The sequence below is a fragment of the Bos indicus x Bos taurus genome, chromosome 5 (assembly GCF_003369695.1).
Source record: "Bos indicus x Bos taurus breed Angus x Brahman F1 hybrid chromosome 5, Bos_hybrid_MaternalHap_v2.0, whole genome shotgun sequence".
Lineage (NCBI taxonomy): Eukaryota > Metazoa > Chordata > Mammalia > Artiodactyla > Bovidae > Bos > Bos indicus x Bos taurus.
In genome coordinates this window covers 77,372,547-77,389,123 of record NC_040080.1, presented here as the reverse complement: position 1 = coordinate 77,389,123, position 16,577 = coordinate 77,372,547, and the positions used below count along the sequence as shown (strand labels likewise).

Sequence of the window (16,577 nt, the reverse complement as noted above, 5' to 3'; positions counted from 1 at the left end):
GTTAAATAAAGAAAACATAAGAAATATAATTAAAGGGAGTTGAGGAACTGTGGTGGGTTTTATTTGGAAGTTGTTATTTGGAACGTCTGAATATTTTAATAGAATGGCTGAGAAAATTAAGTAAAAGCACCTTGAAGATGGTTTTTGAGCCTGAATATTTCACTTTTTAATCTGATGTTTAACAACTGGGTATTCAGTTTTCTCTTATTAGCATTTGAAGGAAGACTGCAGATACTGTCACAAAATAGAAAAATACTTCTTTATAGTATTATAAAAATTTAATTTGTGATAATCAATACTTTAATTACTTACTATTAGCTAGGAGAATGTGCTTAGAAGAATGGAAAATTTTGTTTTATTTTGGGATAAATGTACCTAATTTTCAAAAACTGTATTCAAACTCATCCATTTGTATACAAACACTTATTGCAGTGGTAACTTAAGAATTGGAAAATGGAGTGTTTCTTTAGAGTGGAGAATGGAGGTGAGGTGGAAGGAATGAAATGGTTAAAATGGGAATTGGATTTTATATAACTTTAGCATTTAAATATTTGGGCTAAAATATCTCACCGTATTCTTTGGATGGTTTAGTTTCTTTTCCAAGCTTCCTTTCATTATTTCAATGGGGGCATATTTTCTTCCCTAAACCATGTGAAAGGAAAAGAAAAGAAGCTAAGTGTGACATTTTTGCATTGTTTGTTTTGGGATTTTTAAATCACATGTGTTGAATCTGGAACTATTCACTTTAAATGATAGCAATTGCAAAAGATAAGTAAACCTTGTGTTTTGACCAGGCTGATTTGTGGGTGGGTTGCTTTGTTTTCTGGTGGGTTTTATGGTTTGTTGCATAGCACTTGATGAGCTTCTCATCTTCCAGAGGGGTTTCAGATTGTCCATGTCCAGAAACAGCAATGTCTTTTCAAAAATGGGAGAGTGGTCATGGACTTGTGCAATAGGACAAACCAGAACCAGCAGTGGATGTGGACTGAGGATGGAAAGCTCCTTCATGTTAAATCTGCTCTATGCCTGGGCATCTCCAATTCCTCTGGTGGCCCTGGCCGAGCCGCCATCTTTGCCCCCTGCTCCCAGGCTCCTCGATGGACTTGCTATGAGAAGGAAGGGTTCCTTGAGGTGGAAAATGCCTCTCTCTTTCTCAAGAAACAAGGCGTCAGGGTAGTGGTCAAGAAGGGCAGAAAGTACCTCCATAGCTGGATGAAAATAGATGTCAACGAGGAGGGAAAACCAGTCAATGAAAGCCTCTGCTCTAAAAAAGGTGAGTTCTTCCTTTCAGAATTGATTCTGAAAGTTCTGTTAAATATCTTGCTGTTTTGCATTTAAGGGAAGTCCACATGCTCCAACAAAATTCCAGTGAAAGATTCATAAGCTAATGGAAATGGATTGTGTGGTACACACCAACTTGGAAAACTTCATTATCTTCGTTAAAATAAGCCCAACTTTCCTTTTTCTGTCTATCTCTCATGCTTCCTTCCTTTTTTTTCCTTGCTTCTTTTATTAATTCAACAAATATTTCTTGAGCTTCTCTTTTGTGTCAAACATTAAGCACTTTGGCTAAATACTAGTAGACGTGGGAATGTAAATGTCTATACCATACACAGGTAATGACTAAAGGCAATGATAAGGAAATTAATAATTTTGCTGATGTAGACACTTCTGTTCTCGGATTATGAGGAGCTATTAGAACATCAAAATGGTGCTTTATAAGACTGGGAAGATAATAAGTTATGCTTTTGTAAATCTCTTGTACTAATGTTAGAGGTAGATTTTTTTGGAGGTAGTATCTTTGAAATGTTAAGAACCAATGTGCAGCTATAGAATCTTCTAATTTGTTGATCATTGATGAATATAACCTAGATGATGAACATATAAAAACTTGTATACACATGCATAAATTTCTGGTACGACATACAGTTCAGTCCTAGACTAGGAATATTTATTTGTCGATACAGCTTAATTTTCTATTTTACTTAATCATCTTATTGCTTATTTACTCCTTTATTAGAGGTTTGCTTTAGGAAGTCATGGAGGATAAAAGAATTGCTACATACTAGCTATAAATAACTGGAGAATTTTCTAGAAATGAAGCCCTTCCTTAAGATTAAAATTTGTCAAGGTAAAGTGAATTGTCCCAAATAATTAAATAGCAGAGGTATAGATTAGAACCCAGGGTTTTTGTTTGTTTGTTTGTTTTACCTTTCTTTTGTATTAGAGTATAGCAGATTAGCAAACAGCATTGTGATAGTTTCAGCTGAACATTGAAGGGACTCAGCCATAGATACACATGTATCCATTCTCCCCCAAACTCCCCTCTATCCAGACTGCCATATAACACTGAGCAGAGTTCCATGTGCTATACAGTATGACTTTGTTGAGAACCTGTTTCTTGATTCCTTGTCCAATATATGTTCCATTTTATAGTAGTTTCCACATGCTCATCCATAGGATTCTTGCCCAATTGGCTACATTCAGAATCACCTGGTAGAGAGGAGTAAAATGAATTATTGCCATCATTTCTTCCTTTACTGTTGTTTCCAAGATTTGATTCCAAGAAATCTATATTTGGGCATGATACTGGATGCTTTTTAAAAATTTCCCCAAATAATTTTAATTCATAGCCTCATTTCAGGATCAGCATCCACTGTACATTTAACTCTTTTTATTAGGTCTTTATTTTTGAGACTTATATGAGTTTTTTCACACACTGATCTTTGAACAATTTTACGTCACTCTAAGAGTCGGACACAACTGAGTGACTTCACTTTCATTTTTCACTTTCATGCGTTGGAGAAGGAAATGGCAACCCACTCCAGTGTTCTTGCCTTGAGAATCCCAGAGATGGGGGAGCCTAGTGGGCTGCTGTCTATGGGGTTGCACAGAGTTGGACATGACTGAAGTGACTTAGCAGCAGCATTTACTTTAAGTAGGTGCCAATTAAATGGGCTCTTCTATAGTACAAGAAGAATCTCTGTTCTTATAAAGACTTCTGATACGAGAATAAGATAAAAAAATATAAAATTTAATTATGAAATTCAACTTTATCAGGGAGAATACATCACATAGCACCATCCAAACTGTTCCTTTCCTGTAGTTCATCTACCTAGGCCTATCCTAAACAACACAGAAACATTGTAAATATTTCAGTTGTATGGTGTATGGTTATACCCAAGCAGGGAGATTCCTCCCCAACTCCCAATCAAACCTTAGAAAAATGTTCTTTCATTAGAACTTTTAAAAAGCACATATGAATTCAAAAGATATGGATTATTCAAGATAAAAGATAATTCATGGAAAAACTATTTCTTTCAACCTTCACACAAAACATGTCTAATGATATACATTTCAAAAGTAAAGTAGATATAATAGACTACTTGCAGGTAACCACTGAACATGCCATATCCAAAATGCCTGATAATGTGTGTTGGGGGGAGAAAATGGACCTCTAGAAAAAGCAGAGTTAAAATTTGAACAATTCCAATACAAAAAAGTATCTTATATTTGAATATACATAGGTGCAACATATACTTTTGCCAACAGACTTTTTCCTTCTCTAACTGCAGAGAATGATATTGGTTGACCCATAGCATGAACACTCACTGATTTTCTAGAGAGTTCATTGTGAAATGTTAAATTTCATGTAGATGTTTGTAATGAATGAACTCCAAATGCCTTTTCTTAAGAGTTAATAAATACTATACTTTTAAGTGGGCTTCCCTAGTGGCTCAGATGGTAAAGCGTCTGTCTGCAACGCAGGAGACCCGGGTTTGATCCCTGGGTTGGGAAGATCCCCTGGAGAAGGAAATGGCAGCCCACTCCAATATTCTTGCCTGGAAAATCCCATGGATCGTGGAGCCTGGTAGGCTACCGTCCATGGGGTCACAAAGAGTCGGACACAATGCATGTTGTTCATGTAGAGGATATATTGTTTTTATTAGGCTCATCAGTAAAAGCATACTTGTGAAGGTCAAAACCTGGGCTATATATTTCATATTTGTTTCATAGAAGAAACATTCGTAATACCATTCAAATATTTAAGTAATAGTTCTCTACTACTACTAGGTGCCATAACTTGCGCTAGTAACTGAAGTACCCTACACCAGTGATTTACACCCAGGCTTTACATCAGAATACAATAAACGTGAAATAGTATTAATATTCTGGCTTCATCCTCTAGGTCAACTAACTCAGGAATTATATTTTTAAATACTTCCAATATGCAGCCAAACCTGAGAATCAGTAAATATGTCTTGCTCCTTAGGATAATGGGAAGGCAAATAAGGAAATAGTTATAATGAGTGTGAGTAGAAAAAAAATATCCCTTCCTCCAATATATATTCTTGCCAGTGTGTCACATTAAATGATAGTTTTTTTTAACTCGATACTTCTTAAATTTTTTAAACATTTCTTTGAATGTCCACTGAATTTTGTCATAATTTAACTGTGCTTCATTTTCACTAAGATGTCTTTTTTCTTCTTCCTCTCTTTTACTCAAGCCCCTCTATAATAGGATGAATCAAATAGGTTCCCAAAGTGGGTCGAAATTTGATTCAAAAGTTAATAAGAAGGTTTTTAATAGAAGAACCTGTACTAGGGTCAGATTTCCTCAAATAATCAGTGCTACTGCAATGATTTTTATTAGGAGAGGAATGTAAAATTAACCTATCTTTTCAAATTTTCATATAATTTATATTTCTGTAAAACCCCTTAAAACAACCATTTAATGAAACAAATAGAATAGAGTTTGTGATTGAAAGTTGCACAGTCCTGTCACTCTTTGCGACCCCATGGACTATAGAGTCCATGGAATTCTCCAGGCCAGAATACTGGAGTGGGTAGCCTTTCCCTTCTCCAGGGGATCTTCCCAACCCAGGGATTGAAGCCAGGTCTCCCACATTGCAGGCAGCTTCTTTACCAGCTGAGCCACAGGGGAAGCCCAGAATAGCGTTTAATGGGACATAATTCGTGGGAATTCAATTAAAAAGAATATATAGGTTATGTAGAACCAGGATCACCAGGATCATAGTAGATTACCAAGTTAAATAAAAGATGGGTTTAGATTTTTTACCATTCCCTCTGAATTTTAAGTTTACCCTTAAAGAATATACTACACAAATTCATTTTGGATCCCCTCCCCCAACAAAAAACATAATGTATATGGTAGACAGACTCTTATTTTTAAAAAAACTTTTAAGATCAATTTTTAAAATTAGAGCCTTATAGCTATTATTCTGAGTAGGGAGTAATAAAAAGCATTGCTTCCAAAATGCCAATATATCTGGCTGAAATGACAAAATTTCCTTTTCCCTATATATTCTTTTGTCAGTCAGTTGCCAGATATCCAGCTACCTGGAAACCATCTTACCTTTAGCAATGTGTCAATAAAACAAGTGATTGACAGATTCAAATATTTCCTCCAGATAGCCACATCTTTGGAGTCACTGTATTGAGTATAGCTTTTAGAAATATTTTGTGTATTGTTTCTCAGTCTCCATAAATTCACACAAGGCAGTCATCAATAAGGCAATAAGGAAAAACCAAATTTTATTCTATTCCCAAGCATATAGCAATTTTATATAATGACACATTTGATTTTTTTAAGATTATTATTGCTTTAAGAGTAAAAATGCATTCTGAGGTCCAAATTTCTAATTTACAAACTCTTGAAACATGGCACTCCTAAGGGCTTCCTGCTAGGAAAAATCTTTTAAGCTAAAGGGAAAATTATATCAGCCTACACTTTGGGGGAGGGGTACTTGTACATTTCTAGGAAAGTTCACTTAAAATTCAGTTAAACATTTTTTTTCTCCATGACTAAGTTGTTTGTATATACAGGAGATGCAAAAGAAAAAAAGTTAGAAAGACTCAACTATTATGCTATAAACCTCTTCAGAGCAGGAATCATAACTTAGAAATCTTTATCTCCTTTAAAGGTAATCTTGGTTCCCATGGTCAACAAGTGCTGGCTAAATGTGTTTCAACTTCTAAAAGGTGTTAAATATCAGAATTACAGTGATTCCCAGGTGGCTCTTCTGTGGTAGAGAATCCAGGAGACAAGCATTTGATCCCTGGGTTGGGAAGATCTCCTGGAGGAGGAAATGGTAACCCACTCCAGTACTCTTGCCTGGAAAGTCCCAGGGATGGGGTCGCAAAGAGTTGGACACAACTGAGTGACTGAGTATGCACATCAGAATAATAGGGAACAATTAAGGAAAGCTAAGGACTATTTTTATACCACTATTGAAGTCCTGATTATTGGTTTTCTCTTCTTCCCAAATCAAGCAGAATTTTTAAACCCACCAAGCCATTAACAGTTACAGTACTATCTATTCCAACAGGAAAAGTCTTATCCCCACAAACAGACAACACAGGTTATGGGGACCGAATTATTGACATTTTATGGACCTACACAATATGGAAAATAACCCATTCATTGGGCCCCCTCTTTTACATGAGAAACAGAGAAATCTTCTCAAAGGATATTACATATTTGCAAGCATATCTAAGCAAATAATCCTTAAGACAGGAAAATAAAAACATTCTAAACTTGAAAAGGGGTTCCACAACACCAGCACCAATCTATTGACTGTAGACCATACTCAAATAGTTCTAGGACTTCCAAATGAAGAGTACAAAATTCTGTCTATGGTTTGGATACCTATTCCAAGGAACTCCAAGTCTCCTTACAAGTATAAACACCCAGGATAACTGTCTAAAATTGTTACTTTCACTAAGATGTTTCATATTGTATGAAGAGTAACATTGTATATGTCAGCCAACCAATCAACATTTATTGCGGATCTGCTACAGATTCATTCATTCAGATTTCATTTTTTTGTCTGAGGATAAGCAAATTTTTCCAGACATATTTTCAAGTGTCCCTGATATGGCTGAGTTAGTAAAATTACTACGAGATCTCACTGCTGAAGTAAATCATACTGTTGGCTGGCTTGATATACCTGCTAGTTAAAGTAATTGTTTAATTGTAGTCATATGGGTGAGGGAATAAAATCCATAAGCATTGTAATAGGTAAGCAATCATATATGCTCTTGGGGCACTGAGTTTTAGCAGCTATTTCCTCTGGTGATTGGTAGTAGTGCTTGTAAATACAGACAGCTTGATGGGAAATGAACAAACCAAAACAGAAAGTGTCTTTGTATACACAGACTCTGACCAAATTGGCTGTCACAGACATTTTAGAGTTTCCTCCTTGCATCATTATAACAACATGGACTTTGCAATTAACCATTTATTTACATGATCATTGAAAATTGTCTGGTCATTGAGTATTAATATATGCTTTCTATGATCACTGAAAAACATCTAACATAGCATCCGGAGTTGCTCAACGATTTTCAGCCTGTGACACATCATTAAACTTATCAGGGCACACCCAAGGCTGCATATGACTTTCATGGGCCCTGTGCACATATCTTTGTGGGTTCCTTCCTCCACTTGGAAAAAAAATAAAATAAATTAATAGATTATCTTGGTCCTAGCATTCTCATTTATTCACAATGTGTGAAAAAAATTTAACATTTTATTTGACCCTGAACGTGAAGAGATAACCCACGCCCAAGGTAAGAGAAACCCAAGTAAGACGGTAGGTGTTGCAAGAGGGCATTAGAGGGCAAACACACTGAAACCATACTCACAGAAAACTAGTCAATCTAATCACACTAGGACCACAGCCTTGTCTAACTAAATGAAACTAAGCCATGCCCGTGGGGCAACCCAAGACGGGCGGGTCATGGTGGAGAGATCTGACAGAATGTGGTCCACTGGAGAAGGGAATGGCAAACCACTTCTCTTGCCTTGAGAACCCCATGAACAGTATGAAAAGGCAAAATGATAGGATACTGAAAGAGAAACTCCCGAGGTCAGTAGGTGCCCAATATGCTACTGGAGATCAGTGGAGAAATAACTCCAGAAAGAACGAAGGGATGGAGTCAAAGCACTGACTTGATGGACGTGAGTCTGAGTGAACTCAGGGAGTTGGTGATGGACAGGGAGGCCTGGTGTGCTGCGATTCATGGGGTCGCAAAGAGTCAGACACAACTGAGCGACTGATCTGATCTGATCTGAACGTTCTTTGTTAAAAATTATTTTCAAAGAAATTAAATCATTTCATGAACCCTAAAAATCATGAGCCCTAGGCAATGTTTGTGTTGTGCCTAACAGATGAGCCAGCCCTGGGCACACCAAGTTATTCACCCACTTTCCACCTGCTTTTGCCCTAACCTTGTTGAGGCTCTGGCTGAGCATGTCTCCCCCAAAGCCTCGTAGCCATGAACTAATAAACCATTCTTCTCCCTCCATCCTTCTACACCACAATTTCATCCTTTTCCAATGTTTGTGTGTGCATTTTTCCAAAAGAAAACGTGGGACATTAGGATAAACCAGGCTCATCGTCATATAACAAACCATAGTACAGTAGTTGAGTAGTAATTGGCTATTGAAAAGCATTTCTTTGATTGGCTAAACTTTCATTTTTTAATCTAAATTTTTTTACTATGCTATGCTTTGATGTTTTACTATCCTATGTCTTGGTATCAATTTCCATTTATTAATTTTACTTTTTCCTAATCTTGCATCTTTTTTAAGTTTCTTAAAAAAAATTAACCCCTGATTATGCCTTCTTGGTTGTTATGCCTCCTATTGTTTGTAAATTCTCCATCTTTGGTACTCTTTTCAAAAATTTTTCACTTTCTAACTCACTTTTTCAAATTTTAGGCATGTGTATTTTTAAATGTATTCTTTATTTCATTGACTACATTCTCTGAAATTTTAATTATTCATTTTAACATTTCTAATAATTATTCAGAATATTATAATGCCCAGATCTTTCACTTTATTCTAGTCAAATCTGATTTAATAGATCTTTTATATTAATTTAAATATTTATGTATAAATATATATATACAAATCATCATTTTTCTAAGGTATCTTCTGTTTCATTTATCTCTTTTCCAGATTGCTTTCCCACTTTTAAAGGGCATATTACATTTGGCATCTTCCTACAGAATAGAAAGTATCAATATAGTTTAAATTTTATATCTCCAAAATGAGTTTTATTCAAGTTTTTGCTTTCAATATGCTTGAACAGTTTTTTAATCATTTAAAAGAGGGAAACTAACAAATTGTGTATTGTCTCCACTATCATTATACAAAAATTCCATTTCTATTATTGATTATCTCTAAGGCAATCATAGATGAATTAATAAACTAAAATGCATATTGCTTTTTAAAGAAATGTATTTGAAATATGGTCTTGATATGACACAGTCATTGCAAATCATTTTATAGGTGAGCTCTAAGTGCTAAGCTTTGTTTTTTCTACATTAAGTACTAAACTTCTTAGATTGGACCTAGGATGGTCCGCCTTATTTTGAATTGTGTTCTAAGAGGAATTGTGTATAATGTGGAAACAATGTAATAGCAATGGTACAATAAAGCTTTTTAAAAATAGCTTCAACATATTGTTCCATTGTGTAGGAACTTTTCCTTGCATTTGTCAAAACACATCTTGTTCTTTCATAAACTGTAAAATATATATACCTTTAAAAGAACATCAGAAGAATTGTAGAACCCAAAACACACAGAGATCTACTAATTTTCGTATAATTTCATAACACCCATTTCAACAAAGAGTTCAGGCAATGGAAAGGTGAAATTATTTTAATCACCTTATATATTTCTATGATGGATTTTTCTTTCTTTTCATCTACTTCATAATTCTTCAATTCCCACATAAGACATGATTAGAATTCAGCTTTGGCTCATATTGTACATGTGGATAAAATTATATATTTAGATGTATATTACACCTGAGAAATGTAGTAGAAATGCAGGTGCTAGATCCCACACCAGATATACTAGATCATAATTTGGGGGTAGGGAGTGGGGCAGTAAGGCTTCAATATTCCAACAAGCTCCAAAGGAGATTGTGATGCCTAACAAAGTTTGTTTTGAAATTCACAAAATTTGGAAATTAAATGTTAAGACTAAAGTTTCCTTCCTGTTTTTTAAATAGCACAAGTTAAAACATAGACACAAAATGAAGGGGTACCAGACTTGAATATTCTGTAGGTTCTTTCTTTGGAAAAAGGTGGTGTCCTAAACTGGAAAATGAACTTGTTTGGTTTAGAGTGTTTTAAAAATACATTTAGAAGGTTAATTACAGACAGTTACAGAAGAGTAGAATTTTTTCCATAAGATATCCCAAAGCTACTTGCAATGGTGATAAGCTATGTTATTTGCAAAAGAAATTTCAAGAGTGCTTTGATCATTTACCTAACTTGGGGAAAGTCTTGTTTCATCCATTGAATTAATTCTATAAACTGACTAAAAAAAATAGTTCTCAAGAAGAGAACTTACCAACAGCTTAGTGAAGAAGAGTAAACATAGGTTGACATGTGAAGACACATAATTACATGCTAGGTATATGGAAGCTTGTCTCTGCCCTCACCTCACCATTAAATCTTTTTTTTTCTGAAGATATGAGAGCTAAAATTGTCTTAGGTAGTAATCAACTCAGGGGATTGACATTGGCCAAAGCTCGAAATAGCCAAAATACTAATCTCCACGTATAGAATTTTTTGCATCCCAACAATAGATTAGTATCTGTGTAAAAGGACATTCTAGCACCTAAATCAATTAAGAATGCAGAATTAAGACTGCTTCTTGTAGTCTGTTGTAAAGGCATATTACTAATAGTACAGTTGGATCTGTCCTATAGAAGACATCCCAGGAATGAGTACATCTCTAGATATGCCAAGCACAATGGCAGTGATAGTTAGTGGCACCGAATTCAGGAAGATAAAAGCAGACAGAAATCAGGGAGAATGTCCAAACATTTATCAAAGCTTTAGTAGATGTACAGGTAGGGTTGCTGGATAAAATATACCATACCCAGTTACATTTGAATTTCAGATAAATGACAATTTTTAGTAAAAGCATATTCCTAACATACAATATAATATAATCTTTGTAATGTTGTATATTGGGGATATATTAAATACACTGAGTCTTTGGTCATTTATGTGAAATAGTAATTTAACTGGGCATGACATATTTTTGTTTGCTATATCTGGCAACCGCATATACAGGGTACCCTGAACAATCCTCCACATCTCAAGGAAAAGATGCTTAATGGTCATGGTTATTTTATTAACATTTAAGAGAACAGCTGATATTTACATCTTGCTAAATTATAAAAAGACCTTTTCCATCTTGAGCCTCTTTTTGTGCTTATCCCTGATAGCACAGTTTCCATAATTCTCCCTGCACCTTGTAAATTGGATAGATGGATCAAAGATAGGTGACACAGACAGGGCAAATGAGTATGGTCACACTCAAACTATCTTCTATTTTTCCTGTAACTGAAATTTATCTACATGCCTATTGTTAAAGTGGTCTTTTTCTAAGAAAAACTGTTTTTATATGAAGACTGTATAGAACATGAGGGTAATTTTAGCACCTGTCCTTTCTTTACCTCAGCTGGCCCGGGAACTGAAGTCTCAGTAAGGAGCATTAGAAACACAGCTCCTCCCCAGACCCCCACTACTTTTAATGCACTTCCATATAGCCTGGGACACCTTATTAGAAATACCACCGAGGCCTTCACCAGAAGTACTCCGGAAAACTACAGCCAGAACAGCAGCCCGAGTCAGCACCTCAGTCTATGGATGGCTGGAATGACATCTTGGGTTCCCTGGACTACTCCACCCTTCTCCAGCACCACGGAAGAGGTAAGTGAGGAGAAAGGAGTGCATGGAGTGTGTCTTGGGAAGGCCTTAGAAAGCCCATTGCTTGAAAAGACTGGCTTTGCTGGAAATAATGCTACTTAAGTGGGTGATGAGGCACTCTGTGTCTTTGTTGTTAATTGTACATGAAGGCATTTTGCATAATGAGAAAATCTTGGAGGTAGAATTTAAATGGCTACACCTTTATAAGCTGAAGATAATTATAACTCCTGTAGACTGGCCACATTTCTGAACTGAAGTCAGGGTTCATAGTCTTACAAGAATTAAAATCAGGAAGTAAAAATTACAGTCAGTAACTTGCAGGTCCCCCTGCATATAGGTCACAATCATTTATGCTTATAAGGGAGGGGAGAGAGTCACAAAGCAATGCAAGGTTTAGGAATCATTATAACAGATTTGTGAAGATGGACAAGGATAAGCTGAGTCATACAAAATTCTACATCAGCATCCACAAGACAGGGAAAAGGCTGAGAAGCAGCCAGGACACGGCTGTAGAATCTGTTCACATAGCGTTTCTGTTTCAGGTGTTCACCCCTTTGGTTTTGCTTTCCATTCAGGGTTTTAGGCCATCATTTTAGACAATAGCTGTAATTAAAGCACATTTTAAAAGCTAAGGTTTCATTTGGCAGTATTTAGCTGTTTCATAATAAGCAACCTGAGGGCTTCCCAGGGAGTGCAACAGTAAAGAATCCACCTGCCAATGCAAGAGATGTAGAGACCGCTGGTTCAATCCCTGGGTTGGGAGGATTCTCTGCAGGAGGAAATGGCAACCCATTCCAGTATTCTTGGCTGGAAAATTCCATAGACAGAGGAGGCTGGCTGCCAATAGTCTGTGGCATTGCAAAGAGTCAGACATGACTGAGTACATCCACACACACAAAAGCAACCCAAGTAATTTAAAGGAAGTAAAAGCTCAACTCTATGCATGTGACTTAACCATTTTAGTGCTCTGTTTTCTTTTGCATTGTGCAGAAATTAAAATTGCACATGACTCCTGGCTAGTGAACCCATACCTCATTATTGATTGCAAAACAAATAGAGCCAGTGCTATAAATCTGCCCTCCAACCTATTTCTTGCCTTGTCTCTGAAGAGTTCAGAAGGCCTCACGACTTTCCTGGACACTCTTTAATCAATTTAAAGCTCAATATTCACTATCAGCCTATTAGCAAAAATACCATTTCAAGAAATAACCCAAACTCTAAATTCAATTGAAATGTTAGCTTCTCCCTTCCATCACCCCACCAAGCTTGGTCTTGAAATAGGGGAAAATGGAATGTGTTCAAATTCTCTCACATCTCACCAGCTATATACCCACCTCTCCACGCTTGATCTTCATGGTTTCAGATATATCTGGGCTTGGAAAGTGGGAAGGAAAGACAGGAAAAAGGAGCAGGAGAGCTGTTACTTAATGATGTCATCATGAACTGGCCCTGTGGTCTCCCTAAATCTCCAAGCCCTGAGCCCTTTCAACCACTGATGTCAGGGAGAGTTTCACCACTTGCTTGTGAAATTGAACACTTCTTGGTGGAGCACCTTCTCATTCTGGCTGAATGTACCTTGACTAAAACTGCATTCTAACACCAGTTTATAAGAGGATTCTTATAGCTGAGCTTAAATATTTATATTTACTTTTTTTTGTACTGATGTGTGTATTTTGTGTATAGGTTGCTGTTGTTCAGTCCCTAAGTCATGTCTGACTCTTCTGAGACCCCATGGACTGTGGCACTCCAGGCTTCCCTGTCCTTCTCCATCTCCCAGAGTTTATTCAAACTCATGTCCACTGAGTCCGTGATGCTATCTAACCATCTCTTCATCTGACACCCACTTCTTCTTTTGCCTTCAATCTTTCCTAGCATCCAATGAGTCAGCTCTTCACATCAGGTGGCCAAAGTATTGGAGCTTCAGCTTCAGCATCAGTCATTCCAATGAAGAATCAGGGTTGATCTCCTTTAGGATTGACTGGTTTGATCTCTTTGCAGTTCAAGGGACCCTCTAGAATCTTCTTCAGCACGACAGTTCGAAAACATCGATTCTTCAGTGGTTACCTTTCTTTATGGTCTAACTCTCACATCCATACATGACTACTGGAAAAACCATAGCTTTGACCATACGAATCTTTGTCAGTAAAGTGATGTCTTTGCTTTTTAATACACCGTCTAGTTTTGTCATAGCTTTCATTCCAAGGTACAGTGTCTTTCAATTTCATGGCTGCAGTCACTGTCCACAGTGATTTTGGAGCCCAAGAAAATAAAATCTGTCACTGCTTCCACTTTTTTCCCTTTCTATATGTCATGAAATGATGGGACCAGATGCCATGATCTTAGTTTTTTTAATGTTGAGTTTTAAGCCAGCTTTTCACTCTCCCCTTTCACCCTCATCAAGAGGCTCTGCGTGTGTGTGTGTGTGTGTGTGTGTGTGTGTGTGTATTGATATCAGTATATATGTACTAATTTTTATCAGTATATATATAGGCTTTTTCCAGTAGCCATGTATGGATGTGAGAGTTGGACTATAAAGAAAGCCGAGTGTCAAAGAACTGATGCTTTTGAACTATGGTGTTGGAGAAGACTCTTGAGAGTCCCTTGGACTGCAAGGAGATCAAACCAGTCAATCCTAAAGAAAATCAGTCCTGAATATTCATTGGAAGGACTGATGCTGAAACTGAAACTCCAATACTTTGGCCTCCTGATGTGAAGAACTGGCTCATTGGAAAAGACCCTGATTCTGGGAAAGATTGAAGGCAGGACGAGAAGGGGACAACAGAGGATGATATGGTTGAATGGCATCGCCGACGCTATGGACATGAGTTTGAGTAAGCTCCGGGAGTTGGTGATGGACAGGGAAGCCTGGCGTGCTGCAGCCCATGGGGTCACAAAGAGTCAGACGTGACTGTGCGACTGAACTTACTCAGAACTTATAGGCTTCCCAGGTGGCTCAAATGGTAAAGAATCTGCCTGCAGTACAGGAGACGCAGGTTAGATCCCTGGGTCAGGAAGAACCCCTGATGAAGGGAAGGGCAACCTAATCCGGTATTCCTGCCTGGAGAATTTCATGGACAGAGGAGCTTAGAGAGCTAAATTCATGGGGTTACAAACGAGTTAGACACAACTTAGTGGCTAGACAACAACAACAGCAAGCATATATGTATATATAGAGAGAGAGACAGAGAGAGAGACAGAAAGATCAGTACCAAAAAAAAACCACAAAACTGCATCAAATAAAAAGCATGCCAAATAAAAACTATAATCAATAGAAACATATCTGCCTGAACACTATAATGCTGTATTTTAGCAAAAAAGAATATTGCCTCATTTTTGCCCAAGTTTTACCATTGTGAACAAACATATAGGAAGCTCCTAGATGTGGCTGGGCTCTACCGGGATGGATCAAGGACAGCCAGCTCTAGAGTTCGAGGAGCAGCCCAGTCCTGTGTTACAGACCTCATGTGGTCCAGCCCAGAGCTGGGTTTGCAGCCTTGGATTGTGATAAATACTCTGTTGGGTTTTTTTGTCTTTTGAGTTTTAATTTTTTCTAAGAGGAGATTCATGCTAAGGTTTATATGAGCTCCCAGATGAAGCATCAAGTGTTGGAAGTTTGTGTGAATCTTGTTCAATATGTTTCTATTATGATATATATATATATATATATATATATATATATATACATACACACAGAGAGAGAGAGAGACAATTTTATTCAGGGACTAATTATATACACATACATATTTTTTTCCTTTGTAATTTCTCCTGTTTTATCTCTTAATCACTCTTCAACTCCCCACCCTCATCCACCAAAAAAAAAAAAAAAATGACAGTCCAGTGACTTTGGAAAATGTTCATGTATTCAACAAATAATAATATTTCTTGAGAACTTAACTAGTATCAAAGCACAGTGGTTAAGAACTCAGGCTTTGAAGTCAAAGGCCTGAATTCCTCTTGCTAGCTAGTGACCAGCTTCAGTTTCCTCATCTATTAAAATGAACCTCTACCTCTTAGGGCTGTTGTGAGGACTGGGAGAGACAAGGCCTATAAAATGCTTAACACAGTACCTGATCCTTAGTAAGCGCTTAAGAAGTAATAGCTGTGGTTGCTGTATTTACTGGGAATCAAAGGTGAATGACAGGTTGTTGCCCTGAAGAAACTCACCATCTGCTGAGGTGCTGAGGGGGATGGAGATTACTTGGGTTTGGGTGGAATACAAAAGAGAGGTTCTTGACCTTGTGGAGGTTTTAAGTAATATCTTCTGGTGGACAGAATATCTGATTTGAGCTTCACAGAGTACAGGAATTAACCCAATAACAGGTGGGGAGGAGGGAGGGAGGGATGGACATGGAAGAGCTGAGATGGGACAGGATGGAAAGTTGGACATAATTTCAACTTTCACCCAAGATTAGTATTTTAAAGAAACTTGGGGATTATTATTGCTTCAGTCCAATCATGGATTCCATACTAATTCATTGAGCATCTACTATCTGCCAGACTTTGGGGGGAGTATGAAACCAAAGATGGTGTTACAGAGGCACATAGAGAGCATGATGTAGTCAAAATCATTGAGCACAGGATCAGTACTCTGTTGTTATTCAGTCGCTAAGTGACTCTTTGTGACCCCATGGACTGTAGCACACCAGACTTTCCTGCCCTTCACTATCTGCTGGAGCTTGCTCAAACTCATGTCCATCCTGAGTTGGTAATGTTAACTAACCATCTCATCCTCTGCTGCCCCCTAATGAATAAATGACTTAGACAGTATAAGAAAGTGAAAGTGAAGTAGCTTGTGTCCGACTCTTAGCGACCCCATG

The 16,577-nt window shown here is 37.2% G+C and overlaps 1 protein-coding gene across 1 annotated transcript in view; it reads left to right on the top strand.

Annotated features, from left to right (window-relative positions):
- The window catches only part of PTPRB (protein tyrosine phosphatase, receptor type B), a 130,457-nt gene that overhangs the window by 492 nt on the left and 113,388 nt on the right, over positions 1-16,577 (top strand). The window contains exons 2-3 of the mRNA XM_027542553.1: positions 878-1,273; positions 11,513-11,763. Of these exons, the coding sequence (XP_027398354.1) occupies positions 878-1,273; positions 11,513-11,763 (647 nt within the window). The remainder of the gene's footprint in view (positions 1-877; positions 1,274-11,512; positions 11,764-16,577) is intronic.